The following is a 15,797-nucleotide window of genomic DNA, read 5'->3' on the forward strand; positions in this document are numbered from 1 at the left end:
GTTAAGGTCTTACCATGAGGCCTACAGTGCTAGCTTATTCCCTATATGGGAAATTCACAAAAAAGTGACATTTTGAACTTATAGCTTAAGGGTAACGACTGTAACATGATTGGTGACTTAATGCTTACTTGGTTGGTTTGTTGCGAAGGCAGTAGTCCATTCCATGCTCAAAGGCCAGAGCCAGGTACTCGAGACTGCATGAGCTCCAGTGGGTGGGACTCATAGAGCTGATAGACATACAATGCTCAGTTAGTAAACTCACACTCAGTAACAAACAATGACAAACATAATTATTCTATGGAAATTGACATCTAAGAAAACATTAGTGAACAAGGGTTAATAGAGAATTTTTTTCAAAACTGATTCTGGCACAACTACCACATGTACAGGTAAATAAAAGATACAAATGTGCGAGTTATTAATAACCAAACCACAGAAATCACTTAACTCATTAAAGTTTAATAATTTTTCATTATAGTTTTTGAAACTAGAATCTGAACTATCATGAACTGTAATGAAACGTTACCTGGAGGAGGGAGCCATGATGCAACGGTCGTCAGGACACTGGCAGTCGCTGGAGTCATGCTCCATACCAAAGTTATGTCCCATCTCGTGAGCCACTGTAGTAGCCACTAGTCCCACCACAGCACTGTGGTCCATACTGACTCCTCCTGAGAACTCAAACGTGCAGATCGGACCTTTCAAAGCCTTCCCCACTACTCCACCCTCAAACTGGATCCTCCTGAACATAAATATGAGGGATGGCCCAGTTTAGAATTTTAGTATCATTTTATTATTCGTTATCGTAACTATTACCATTGACTATTGTACAATGCCACAGCATCGACAAGGTGAATTTTTATCACTCTAATTTTGCAAACGTTTAACTTTCCTCATTATTGTTCAAATTTAAAAACTACAAGACCCAATTTTGGCCTAACACCCGAAGGTACACAATTTTTTTATTTTTTACCTAAAAAAAAAACTACCCCAACTACCCTCACTCAACACACATCGACTACCCTATTATAAAAATCTTGCATGAAGATCCCTCGTCCAATTTTTTTCTAGCGCCTAAATTGTATATAGTATCTTACATCAATGAACTGAACGGAATGGCTATAGGATTGCTGAATTTGTCCTGAGAATGATACACCCGGATAAGGTGCCTTTGTTAACAGTGCTTCCTAACAACAGCTCATCATTAGGTACCAAAAAACACTTTCTGCAAACACGCATACATGAAATACAGTTTGTATTTCATCATTCAGTAAAACTTTAATTACCCTAGGCAAAGCCGTTTTAACTTGTTCGCTACCGCGATAGTGTACTAAATTTTTCATTAATATGGACCAGCGACACACATATGCGACGGCCAGGTCACATAGACCCCCCATAGACTGCCGTCACATATATGCGAAAGATGGTCATATTAAAATAGACTGTTGTCGCATATTTGCGTCGGTGTCCAATGTTGTTAAAAAGCTTATATCTTTGAAACGGTCTATTTGAAGGTCCTGAATTCTCTGCAGTGGTTTACAGGGATGTCTGTCGCATATGTGCGTCAATTGGTCTGTGGATATGATGATTAATGATATGATAGTTGGCAAAACTGATTTTTACTTTGCAGCATCACTGGCCTGCGGTCTATGTGTACTGTTATCCAAGTGACACCCAGTCTATGTGTAATATTAAAATGTATACATTGGGCCGTGGCAATGACCACAGTGTCGCAAATATGTGGCGATCGGTAGCAAACATGTTAAAACTATATATTTTTTCAGTTTATTTTGAAATCGTAGAAGTTTTAAGGCTATGTCAGTTCAAAGAGATATATTCTGTAAAGAGAACAATCAATTCCTGTTTTGCTTGCTCATTTCTCAATTTATTTGGATTTTTTATGATGGTTTCAGTTCAACCAGGTTTCAATTTAAAAAGGTTTTACTTACACTTGTGGACATAATATAAACAACGAAAATCTTTCAACAGACATTTAAAATTTTAAAGTGTACTACAAAAGTTTCCCTGGTTTTAAGCTTTGGACAAAAGTCATACAGACAATAAAGCTGAACAATGAAACTTACGTTAACAGCTGAGCATTGTCGTTAGGATGTTCTTTAACCAGTTTCTCGCGACGGTAGTGCAAGAAGTTGGTCAGAGTTGTGTCTCCGTTGGCAGAGAGAGCAATCTCGTCATACTCCGTCCACACAACTACACCCACCAGAGCAATAAAGATGTTCAAAGGCACGTACAGCTGCAATAAAAATAATCTGTGTGGTAGAATACACATTCTTTAAAAGTGGCAAGCAAAATAATAGTGTTATATTTTCTTTGAAATACGCCTACTTACACTTTATAAGAGATCAATTATGCTAGAGACAGCAGATGTCATACTTACAAAAAAATATATATGACAATCTTAGACTTTCTATACTTTTTGGATACGAATTCTGAAGTTAAAATTAAACTGTTTTTATAAAATGTTCAATCTCATAACAAATTTAATTAAACTAGTGTCCCTGTTGCTCGAATTCGAGCAGTTGTTAAGTATTATTGGCGTTATTTTGAAACGAATAACAGTCATAATTTCTGATGACTTTAAAAGATTTGACTCTAAGATTATAGAAATACTCAAGCTGTACGGAACAGATCGGTATAATCAACATTTCTTGTAAGTATCTTATCATTTTTCAAAAGCAGATCTTATTTTTTAGTGTTTTCTACAAACAGCCTTACTCATAGCCGCATTAGGTTGTCCATGATAACGATTATAAATTAAAAAAAAAACATTTTTTTTTTTCTTCTCCTTGGTAGTGTTCCATGACTTTCCTATATTTCCAAAGTTTGCAAATCGGCTCTTTCAATGATTACTAATAAATGCAGCACAGTGTAAATTCAGTTTTCTTTTTAGTATAACAAATTATTCAGGTTCTCTCGCTTTTTTCCAATGTAATATTTACGCCAACCCGAATTCAAATAGTAAATATTTCATTTCAACCAAGTCAGTAAACTTATCGACTGTTTACAATTAACATAAAAATGTTCTTCTCACTTTTAATTTCTGACAACAGCTGGAGTTTCATAACAATTTTTGTTTCCCATGTTAATCTTATGGAGAAATACACAATTTTTAAGTGCCCCAGGGCCTCACACTCTAATTATTTCCCTAAAAAGAAAGTTTCCTGCACAACTTCACGTTACACCAAAAACATGTCAATCGGTTCAGTAGTTTCGGAGGAGTAATTGTCACAAAAAACCTGCTTGCGTATTAAATAAGTATATACTAGTTGCTCTGCCCGTGCTTCGCTACGGGGTGAGAATGCAGAAAAGAATAATTTTGTTTTACTTTAAGATACTATAATAATATACTATAAGGAACAGTTACAACACACTTAGGCTACCAGGAAACATATAGGCAAAGGTTCAATCGTACTTATTGATTAAATGAATATCTCTTAATGTATTACAGTACCATCATTTTATATAGTGTATATCCTTTAAAATATATGCAAAAGTATAACTTATTGACCACATGGCACCAAGAAACAATTCTCCTGGTAAACAAATTAAATTAAATAGCAGAACAGCATTTCTGACAACAGCTGGAGTTTCATAACAATGTTTGTTTCCCATGTTAATCTTATGGAGAAATACGAAACTTTAAAGGGCCCCGGGCCTCACTCTCTAATTATTTCCCTATAAAAAAAGTTTCCTGCACAACTTCACGTTACGCTCTTTCCAATGACACCAAAAACATGTCAATCGGTTCAGTAGTTTAAGAGTAATTGTCACAAAAAATCTGCTTACGTATTAAATAAGTATAGATATATAGATATAGATTATTGTGAGGCTATTAGCGGAAGGAGTTGCCCAATACGGAACCTCCAATAAGGAGTTCTTTTCCTCTAAAAAACATAAATCTTTTCAAAAACATTATGCTCCCAACTACCAGGTCACCTTATCACATAGCTAGACTAAAAGTCTTTGATAGCCTAATAGCAGTACTGTATTTGAACCTCTACACCAGTGTTTCCCAACCTTTTTCCGTTCAGGGCACACTAACTAGAACAAGTTTGTAGTCACGGCACACTTGTCTACAAAATATCGTTGGTTAAAATTACATTTAGTAAGTGCATAAAAAACTTTTTTTTCAATTTCATCTTACTCCGTAAAACCTATTCTTTACTAGTAAATCTATATATACAGGGTTAGTAAAAAGTGTGGAGACCCCCCTGTTATTTTTTTAACGGCCCATACTAGAAAAACTAAACTCGGCACACCATTATGGCATGTTATGGAGTACTTTTTGGGCATAACTGCCACTTGGTGTTCATCCGCAAAATGGGAGATTTTGGGGGAAACTAAAAATTTCATATACAAAGACACATCGAGTGACCCCTCATTTTGAAGGTTCTGGTAAAAGAAAACCAACAACGCAAATTAGAGGTCTCTATCTCAGTTCAGTACAAAATGGCAGCCAATCGAAATTCTCATAAGTTCCCAAACCCAAAATGGGGGATTTTGGGGGAAACTCAAAAATTTTAAATGATAAGCCCCATCGAGTGACCCCTTAAAAAAGGTGTGAAGAGTTTAGTTATCCTAGTGTGAGCCGCCACAAAATTTACAGCGGGTCTCTAGACTTGGAAAGCTGTAAGTTAGGTATATATAGTCAATGGTTAAATTTAACTTCTGAGAATTTCAATTGGCTGTCATTTTTTACTGGATTGAGATAAAGACCTCTAGTTTGCGTTGTTGGTTTTCTTTTACCAGGACCTTCAAAATGAGGGGTCAGTCGATGGGTCTTTGTGTTTGAAGTCTTTGAGTCTCCCCCAAAATCCCCCATTTTGGGGATGTACAGCAAGTGACGGTTATGCCCAAAAAGTACTTCATAAAGGTGTGCCGAATTTAGTTTTTCCAGTATGGGCCGTAAAAAAATAACAGGGGGTCTCCACACTTTTTACTAATCCTGTATATATATATAAGGTAAAAAATATAAAACTCACATTTGTTATCTAACATGTGTACATTATTTAGTGTTTATTAAGTGGCAAGTTTTAAATAATAATAAAACATTGAGCTTGATTAAAATTTTGTATGAATTTACCAATAACAAGTGAGAAATATTTAATAAACCCTGGTTTGAGTTCTAGTGGGAAATTTGTGCTCGACGTTTGCTCATTAAAAGTTTCTTTCTTGATAAACAATTTTTTAACTACTTAAAATTTCGCGGCACACTGGTTGGAAAACACTGCTCTACACACTAGACCAGTAGTGCTCCAATCAACCATGGATAGTGAGGACTCACAGCATTGATGATGTTGGCTATGTCCTTGCAGTGGTTGTTCACCTTGTCCATGTTCTCTCCCAGTGCCTTGTACTCTTTGTTGTCCATCACCAACACCAGCTCCACATAGCTCGACCTAGCGTTGGCGTTGTATGGTCCTCGGATCACCTCTTCTGACCTCTTGAACTGCAACATCAAATAACATGTCTTACAACTCAATGTCAGCGATGTTATGAGTTTATATCCTGGAACCTACCACTGTATTTTTATCATTATTACAGTTAAACTTGTATATTCAGGGTGTCTACTACATTCTGGATAAAAAATTAATGGACAATTCCCGTACATTTAAGGACCTTTGTCGGTGTGATTACAGAATAATATTCCTGATTTGTCAAACTGTATTAATCTTGTTCTTCATTGTAGTTGTTCCAGAGAGAAAAGTAAATAATAATAGACAAGAATTAAATTTCTAAATAGAAACTTATTGAAAGTAAACAAACATATACTTTAGGTACAGCTTTGATAGTGTAACAAAAAAAAAACACAATCATTGTCACCTGCAATAGCGACAAAATCCTAAATATCTCCATCGGTCACGGAAACATCATAACATAGCTTATCCGATCCAGGCGGATTAATTTTGCATTATTCACCCTGGCACAACGATAGGTTCTCGACTACTTTTGAAAAAAAACCTTTAATGCATAATGAATATATTGTAACTCGGTTCTAGGTACAAAATCGGTATGGTAAGCGGCTACCAGTAAGCACAGAGTAAGATTATTGTCTTTCCATCTGCAAAGTTAATATCGACACATAGCAATCATTAGTTTATCTTAGGCTCAATTACATTTTCTTAATATATTTTACAGCACTTTCAAAGAATCAAAATACCCAGGCCTAGGCCTAATTATTTAGGAGGGCCTATATAAACTGAGTAACAAACAATGAGGTTAGAAATACCAGCAAAGTCACTACAATATCATCATTCTAGTTCATAAGATTTAGATTGCTCAAAGCATACAACGCAGTAAATAAATATGGGAAATAAAAAAAATTGAAACCTGACCGCCAACAATTTACAAAGATACAGAAAATGCAATGACATAATTTGAAACCAAGTAGGCCTAAGTAGTGATAAAAAATTAATGCAAACAACAATGCTTGTGGTTTTGTCAACTGAAAGATAAAATATCCATAAAAAAAGGGTTTAACTTACAAAATAAGACTTTAGATTAGTTACATGTTTTATATGAAACCATAAACAGTTTTATGGCACTAGGCAATCTTCAAGACGAAAGTACAAGTAAGAAGTGAAATTTAACAGCCATTATATAAAACTATTATTTCCATGATAAAATAAGTTTGGGATCTAATAATGATTACCCTAGTAATAAATAAAGAAGTTGTAAAGGAATAAAAGTGATACAACTTTTATGAGGTAAGCTACTACTGAGTCAACAGTTCTTGGAAGTACTTGACTTGACACTTGATTGTCGTGATAAAATATTAATGGATTTGAGACTGCTAATGGGGTTTTTATTGCATAATTACTCTAGTAATAAGCTAAGTATAGTAAAAAATTAAGTTTTTCTAGATTTTTGGCCATATTTACAGCCGATGCGCGACCGGAAGATCTTAACATACAATACTATTATTTAAATATCAATTTCTTAGTGTCTTGCAGATAGCATTTTTAATATTAAAAATTAAAAGTTTTAAAACTTTAAAAAATTTTGAAAAAAATTTATTTTTTAATTTTTTTCTAACTTTAGAGCACATGCGCGACCGGAAGATACAGACCAATTAGACCACGAGCCACCAATATGAAACCCTCCCCCCCCCCCCGTGGGAATTTATGACTTATACTTTTTTTGTTGGTATTACCTACCAGATTTAGACTTCAGTTGTTTGCCTCTTTTAAATTACAGCATATTCCGGAAAATAAAGAAAAACTGTTTTATTTAAATTTAAAGGGTAGCCTACATTAATTACTGGTGCAATATTTTTTATGAACTTGTTCAGTATGTATTCAAAGGCTTCCAATGAAAATAAAAAAAGTGAATAAAATACCCCCGCTACAGCAAACCTGTAGACTATGCAGATTTTAATTGGCCTGAATTGATTTTTAACAAAATCTAATTAAATAACATTAGGTTTAACGAATACCTAGGAAAGAGGTTTTAAGAGATTCTATTATAATAAAAGAAATTTTATAAAAAAATGTTAGACGTTAATTTAACTGGAATGTATAAGGTTCGTCGTAAGAAGGTCGTAAGGATCGTGGAAGAAAATTCATCGTATCAAAATCGGATTTCCAATATTTATTTTATTTTTTAAAGCTCTTTAAAATAATGTGCTACTTGATATGGGTTGCCATTTAAAAGTCTTTAAGTTACCCTCAGCAACCCTGTTTGGGGTGGGGGGTGGGGGGTGGATATCAAAATATCGCCAAAAAGTACCTTAGAAATGTGTATCAAAGCTCGTTTGAATATATGCATATTTGTGCTGAGCCCATTCATTATGTAGCAGGTTGACCAGTTATTCCTTATTTTTGCCATTAGCTAGGAATTTTTCAAATCCTGTGGGATCTTGGTTTTAGGACCTCTCATTAAAAACATATAGCCATATCCCCTTCTCTCTCTTTCAATGATTTTAATAGATACATCTAAATAATTTATTAAGAGCGATACTGTACAATTGACCCGTGCGCTGTCCTACTTCAGCGTATACGGAGCGTCCCCTGGGTGGCGGATAGGGGAAAGGTCGGTGGATCTGCTATAGCAGTCCTCCCGGCTAGGTCCAAGGGACCCGCTGACCATAAGTAGGTGCGGTCCTCCATTCATATTGGGGGTTAAGCGTAGGGCACCTTGGAAAAAGGATCCAGTTATGAAGCGCCAACAAGTAGCCTCGGAGAAGACTGGAATTTCTGTTAACACACTTGCTTTTGCGGATGATGTTGCATTAGTTGCAGAATCAAAAGAGGACCTAGGTAAGCTTACTGAGATTATCATAAGGGAAGCAAATAAGATTGGACTTAAAATAAGTGAAGAGAAGTCAAAATATCTAAAAGTCGGAAGAACCCAAATTGAAGGAGCTGAACCTTTTAGGGTCAATAACTATAATTTTGAAAGAGTAAACGAATTTAAATACCTCGGAGTCTCAGTTAACTGGAATAACGAAAGAGGAACAGAAATAGAAAAGAGACTGATTGCAGTAACCAAATGTTTCTGGGGCGTATCAAAAATATTTAGTTCAAAAATACCATCCAAAAACACAAAATTAAGAATCTATAAAACTTTAATTCAACCAGTCCTTTTATATGGTTCGGAAACCTGGATATTAACTAAAAATCATGAAAACAAACTTATCATTTTTGAGAACAAAATTTTGAGGAAGATTTTCAGACCTATAAAAGAAGAAGGGATGTGGCGAATAAGAAAAAACCGTGAGCTCCGAGAACTGTACAAAGAACCGGACATTGTAGCCATAGTGAAGAGTAGACGACTGAGATGGGCACTGGGCAGGCCATGTAGAAAGAAGAGAAGAAGAAAGTATGCTTAAGAAGATCGCCAATGGACAACCACGAGGCACTCGCCAGCTAGGAAGACCAAAGTTGAGATGGAGAGACCAAGTCCAGAAGGACCTACACAGAGTGGGGGGCATCTCTTGACTTGGCGGCAGACCGGCAGCAGTGGAGGCAACTTGTTGGCGAGGCCAAAAACCTTCTTAGGTTTGAGTGGCCAAGGAGGTAAGGTAAGGTACTGTACAATTGACATTTGCTTCTATAATCAATGGTGGGTCGGTGGGTGTGTAACGGTTTTTACAGTATATTTAAAGAATAACGTTTTTATTTTCTATATTCTCATCCCGTTGGGAAGCTGGACAGTTCATCTAGTTGGTATACATTCACTTACCCGTTTACCTATCCTATTGAGATGGTGAAAATCATTGATATGACTATGATCAGTCCCCTGATAACCTGTTCAAAAACAACAAAAACCACTATTAGTGATATAAAACAAAACTAAAAAAATTGACTAAATAATAAATTAATTTGGATAAAGATATTAATCATTAATAAAAACTATTTAGTCTATAATAAATTTTGTGTGGACAAATTGAAACTATATAGGTAATCATTGAGATGTGTAACTCAATGAACTTTAATTAAATAATTAGACTAATCATTTGACACTTTATAGTGTGATACACTCCAGTCCATCACTCTAATGTCATTACAGTAACTAGTTTAACAGGCAGAGCCAAGTAAATCCTGTTAGGTCTATCTACACTCTTAGTTAGTATGTTCTATATTGAATTTACATAGTAAACTGAAATTATCACTTACTTCCGGTACCTCTTAGATTGGCGACAAAAACTTAAATCAGCAGGCCTATTAAACTTGTAATTACCATAAAACTTGTATAATAGTTTGGTTAACAATTATTGGAGTTTGTATAGCAGCATACACTCTATTTGAATATTGACACTTGATATGAATGTTATTCTTTATTAGAGTAGAACTACACTGGAGTTCAAGAACAATGATGTCATATGTGAGGTTGCCACCAATGTTGCGATTCAAAACTCAAGCATCACTCTAAGTTTCCAATAACCTCCATAACATCATACAAGGGATTTTAAAGAATATGGGTTTTGTTTCAATTTCTAGACTAGCAGAAGTCAAAAAACTCCTAAAGCTGGGTTTTTCTAGGCGCAGAAGGGAGAGCGGACTCCGCTAGCGGAATTGTGTTTGTTGCGGGTTTGTCTCCAGGCTGAGTTCAATACAGTATTGTCTGTAAAGAGCCCTATTTATCTTAAAATAACGGGGGACCGAGCCATGGCTCGTTATAGTTCATTTTGATTATAAAAGTAATATAAAGGAGACTCACGTTTTTCACAACTAATTTTGGTTTTTATTAATTTAAGTTCCAGTAGAATTTAAATTGATTATTTAACTTTTCTCGGACAACATTTAGTGTACAACAACCCTTCTGTATTCTAAAGTATTAGTTTTTTCAAGCGTTACAAATAGTTCTGGAAACCTCTTATGTTTTTAAAAGCCAAAAATGAGAAACTCAAATTTTTACGCTATTAAAACCCCCATAAAACCCTGATCATTCGTATATTCATAAAAGTAGGTTTACATGTTTATCTCAAATTTTCACTTAAATTTTATCATTGTTACTCCAGTAAAAATTGTATATGGGCAGCTTACAGAAATATTAAGAAACTAAATTAAATTTATATACAGCAGGGTGTCTTGTAAGTAAACAGCAAAACTCTGGAAAATTGTTTCATGGGTCAAAGTAAAGAGCACCTAATGTATACAATAAAAGCGCTTCATCAACCAGATATCCACCGCCATTTTGTATTTTTCACATTAACATTTGTATTTTCGGGTCATTCCATCCAATCTTTATGAAATTTAGTATGTTAATGGCAAAGAGACCAATGTTATTTTGAATTTTTTTAAATACTGTAGTTATTTTGTTCCAATTCAAAATTTCAAAATAGCAGCAATTTTTTTTTTTTTAACTTTATTTAATTTACAATAAATTCTTTAAATTCCAATAACAAAAAACTGGCTGATTTTATGAAAGAATGTCAAGAATACTGTATTTAGCATTTAATATTTTCTTTTAAATGATACCAAGTTCAAATACCCCCGCTGCAGCAAACCTGCAGACTAAGCGAATTTCCATTTGCCTGATTTGATTTTCAATTAAATCTAATCAAATAACATTAGGTTTAACGAGTACCTAGGTTTGCTGCCTACAGGGAGGGTAATAAAGTGTGTTTGTTGGTAAAATATTATTAGCTTAGTATAAAATAAATTGATTTGCCAAGTTTGATCCAAATATATTCATAAACAAGCAAACTACAACAGTTTACTTATTTATTTGAACTGGGTATGTTAAATGGGTATTTGAACTTGGTAGCGTTAACAAAATTTAAATGGCTGCCATTTTGAAGTTTTGAATTGGATCACAATAACTATTTAAAAAAATTAAAAATAGCATTGGTCTCTTTTCCCATAAGAATAACATGGAAATTTTTTATTTACAAATTTCTCCATAACCAATAACCATACAAAAACACTTCAATATACTAAATTATTTGTTATTTTAAGCTCTTCAAAATGGTAGGTATATAAAGAAAATTTGGAAAATTTTTATGTTTTGAGGGTCAAAAACGAGAAAAACCAAATGTACCAATTGTACAAAATTTCATCGAAAACGGATCATTTTTGCTTGAGTTAACGTGCTAACAGACACACATATATATATATGAATTTGAACAGGGGGTGTTTTTGGCTTCTAGGGACATCAAAATAAAAAAGTAAATCCGTCCTGGGTCCAAGTCTTACCATTAGACCTACGGTTATATGGAAAATTTGGAAAAATTGGAAAATCTTATTCCCTATATGGAAAATTTGCTAAAAGGTCTAATAACATGAAAATAGCTGAAATATTAATATTTGTAGTTGTAAAATGAGTCAAACCAAACTTAATTAGCTTAGCCTTGTTCTACCTCATTTTACAACTAAACAACTTGACATTTCACTTATTTGTTATTTGATCTTTTTGAATTTTGTTACATTTGATAAGGAATTTAAAACGCTCAATAAGGGTGTTCCTGACAGTCTTTTATCAAATTATCCAAATTTTAGTAACTTAAATGTAAAAATGTTAAATGGCCAACATTCTAAAATGTTTAGTGAGACCAAAACAATTTTTCCCCAACATGGTCCTCTTTTAACATGCACTCAAAGATTCATAAATATCAGTATGACCAATACAAAAAATGTTCATGTGAAAAATTAAAAGAAAACACGATGCGTTTCGTGTTTTTAATAATTTGGACTAAGTTAATAAAATTTGGTTCAGGTTTGTCCTTTAACTTACTTACTATTTATTATGCTAAGTTAAGCCTAGATTAAATATACTTATAGCAAGACAAATTATTAAGCTGAAGAATTTCTTAACAATAAAAATTTAATGAACTAGGCTAGGAATAAGATATTACAATGATGAATGGGGTTTGATATTTAAATGAACAGATAAGTTAAGTTACAGGGTCGCCATCTTTGGTTTAGCCTAGCTCAGTAAAAACAGAAGAATGAGTTAATAATAAGATATTTTAAGTTTAATTACATAAATCTCAGGGAGGGGAACTCGGCTGGCTAAAAAGATCTTCAAATATTTTAATTTATGAAATAAAATATGTCAATTATTATGAAAAATGGGATAATTTTGATATTGCTCTTAGGCTTGGATAGGTAAATTAAATAAGTCCAACAATGAATAGACTAGGTACCTAAAAAATTTATCAAAGTTGAATTTAGTTCTCTTGTTCAAATTGTTTTTCTGGGATTATTATTGATGAAAATAAAGTAGTTTTTGAATTCAAATAATTAGGTTCGATGATCAGAAAGTAAATAAAATAGGTCTATTAAGTTGAATTTCTTGAAGGTAGGCTAAGCCTATACGAAATGGAGAGTTCTCACCAGATCTTCAGTAACAGTGTCCAATTTATATAAATCTTGAGGTGGCAGTACAAATTTGAAATGAAAAAAAAATGTATGTATAAAAGCTAAATTGTTCTTCTGTTGTTAAGTTAATGTTAAGTTAAATAATTTTAATCACTTTGACTTTAAATGTTAGGGATTATACCCTCACTGAATTTAAGGTGTTTAAGCTGCCATGTCCCAATAGAGAAGGAGGAAAATTTTTAATTTCACACAGGATGTTGATCAGTTCATTGTTGAAGCCAGCTGTCTTCTTTCTTCATCACTTACACGTGCACTAATAATCAGGCTTTTGGATATTAATTTAATGTGGGGGTTTTAAAAATAATTTATACTATATTAATAATTTTGGATAAAAGTGTTATTGCAACTATGGACTTAATTACAGGTTACAGGTTTTTATTAACAATAATATGTGTTGAATGTATACAATATATTTTAAAATGTGATGATGGTTTCTGAGGGGTGATTAAAGGATAATATAATTTAAATTTACTATTAATTTTCTGACAATTTATTTAAATAGGCTATATGGCGAATTTTGGTACAATAAAAGAAGAAGAATTATATAACTAAAGAATGAATGTAGTGAATGTTCTAAAAATGACATGTAACATTGCAAAATACAAAATTTCTGATTTAGTTAACGATGCTATTTCGGAACAAATGTTATTCTTTATTTTCTATTTATTTTGACCCGATGAACCATTTCCAGGAGTTAAGCTGTTTACTTACAGCAAAGGACACCCTGCATATACATACATAATACATAATAATATGAACAAATAGTGTTTTTGGCCTCTTGGGACATCAAAATGAAAAAGTTTATCAGTCCCGGGTGTTGTAGCCTTACAATAATACTAGCTACTTCCCTATAGGGGAATTCACTAAAAGATCAACAAAAACTCCTATTTTAACATATATATACCAAGTTTCATAAAGATCAGTTAGAAAATTTCAAAGATAAAAATGTTTACTGTATGCGTAAAACACAAAATGGAGGATATCAGGGTATATATGCATGTTCTGGCATATCTTTTATCTCTGTCATATCAAACAAAGTGTAAGTTTAAAACCCTGTGGATGAACATAACAATAAAAAATAGCATTGACCAAAAAAATAAAAATTATAAGGAACATGTAAAAAATTCTGATGACACTTTCAAAGAACAGATGCATAAACGAGAAGAACGCCCTGATAAAATTAGATTAGATGTGCAAAACAACGCTACTACTTCAACTCATTTGAAACCAACAAAAAAACAATAGTAAACCACAATGGATATTTATAACAAAATTAACAGGAAATGGATAAATTAATAAATCTATACTAGTCTTGAAAGATAATAATGATATGTTGATTAGCTTTCCAGCCGATGTAGCAAACAAGTTTAATGATTTCTCTTGTTCAGTAGCCAAGAGTTTAAGAGAAGAAATTGATAGTGATAAAGATAGTGATAAAGTTAGTTATAAAGTAGTGAGTGATAAAGTTTTCATAATGAGTTTAATGAGCTTAAGGATAGCTTCCAAAGTTTCGCAAGCAATGACTCATTTTTATTTTATCCAACATGGAATCATATCCAATAGTCCCGAATTGTTTTCCTCGAACACCCTGTACATATAAATCAGAACAGATAGTGTTTTTGGTCTCTAGAGACCTCAAAACAAAAAAGTAAATCGGTCCGTGTTCAGATTTTACCATGTGACCTACAGCAACAGCTTATTCCCTATATTAAAAATTTGCTAATAAATATATTTGGATGAGTGGAATTGACAAAAGACTACTGCTCTCATTGACTCAAGCAAAGCTCGATCAATTGGTACTTTGATAAATGTACAGAGACCCAGCCAGTCTGCAGGCGGAAAGCGGACTTCTCGGCTCTTGGAGCAGAGGAACGCGGAAGAGCGGTTTTCGGTTTCTAGAAAAACAGAGCCGTTTAATAACAAGGTCATTCCTTTACTAATCGCGGAACGTGGAGAAGCTTTGTCTTTGCTTCCCGTGGTGGTCGCTCTGCTTCTAGGAAAACAGTACCATTAAAACACATAAGACAAGCGGAGGGCACTTCACTCTCCGCGCCTAGGAACACCCAGCTTGTATAGGAAACTTTTATCTTTTTTATCTTTTTTTGTTTTATCTTTTTAAAGTAGTAAAACTCCTATAGTATATTTGTGTTACCTCATTATAATATAAAACCCATTAAAAATTAAGTAATAAACCTAATCTTGCAGCTTTGCTTTTTAATTTTTTATCAGACAATTAAGAATCAGTTTCAGTACTGTTTTGAATTATTCAAACAAAAATTTGAAATAAAATTATGTACTATAATTCAAAATAGCACCTGGCATTTTATGCCCTCTTTAACACCAGTGCGATGCGCGGCCTGGCCCGGAAGGCTCTTTCACACTATCTGCACGGATGTGGGGGTTTCCAGGCTGAAATTTTGAAACTTTTGGGAGCATTAGAGATTTAAATGAATAAAATAAAGGTTGTTATGCTTTAATTGTTGTATCTGAAAAGAAAGCACAGTGCTCCCATGATAAAGGCGATATTTGGATTGAAAAGATGTGTGTAAAAAGGGTGACTGATAGTATTTTCAAAAGTTATGGTGATGGCTGCGGTGTGACGAAGGGAAGAAGATTGCTCTCAAACACCTGGCACTACCATTTACTTCTGTAGAGTGTCCACGGCATATCAGATTTTAGCTCAAAACGCACCTCTCGTCATGCTTCGTTTACAACATAACTATGGTAAGCTTTCACAATTTTAACGAATTTTTCCCTATGGAGAAGAAGTATGTGGCTTATGGGGCTTAATAATATACAGAACTATTGCCGTTTTATTGTTTTTTGTTTTGATGGGCCCAGAGGAGAGCCAATTATATATGCATATCTATACATGTAAAACACCTCATTCATTACCTTCTCTATAGAAGCAAACTTATGTCATCGTTAAACATATTAAATACAAATTTTTTT

The 15,797-nt window shown here is 33.6% G+C and overlaps 1 protein-coding gene across 1 annotated transcript in view; it reads right to left on the reverse strand.

The window, feature by feature from the left end:
• The window catches only part of LOC129004142 (disintegrin and metalloproteinase domain-containing protein 12), a 126,514-nt gene that overhangs the window by 21,498 nt on the left and 89,219 nt on the right, over positions 1 to 15,797 (reverse strand). The window contains exons 6-10 of the mRNA XM_054432581.1: positions 9,205 to 9,269; positions 5,306 to 5,470; positions 2,085 to 2,254; positions 527 to 742; positions 129 to 227 (exon numbers count right to left, since the gene is read on the reverse strand). Coding sequence (XP_054288556.1) covers positions 129 to 227; positions 527 to 742; positions 2,085 to 2,254; positions 5,306 to 5,470; positions 9,205 to 9,269 — 715 coding nt within the window. The remainder of the gene's footprint in view (positions 1 to 128; positions 228 to 526; positions 743 to 2,084; positions 2,255 to 5,305; positions 5,471 to 9,204; positions 9,270 to 15,797) is intronic.

The sequence above is a fragment of the Macrosteles quadrilineatus genome, unplaced genomic scaffold (genome assembly GCF_028750875.1).
Source record: "Macrosteles quadrilineatus isolate MER2022 unplaced genomic scaffold, UCM_ALF_1.0 Scaffold_1__1_contigs__length_201487025, whole genome shotgun sequence".
Taxonomy (NCBI): domain Eukaryota; kingdom Metazoa; phylum Arthropoda; class Insecta; order Hemiptera; family Cicadellidae; genus Macrosteles; species Macrosteles quadrilineatus.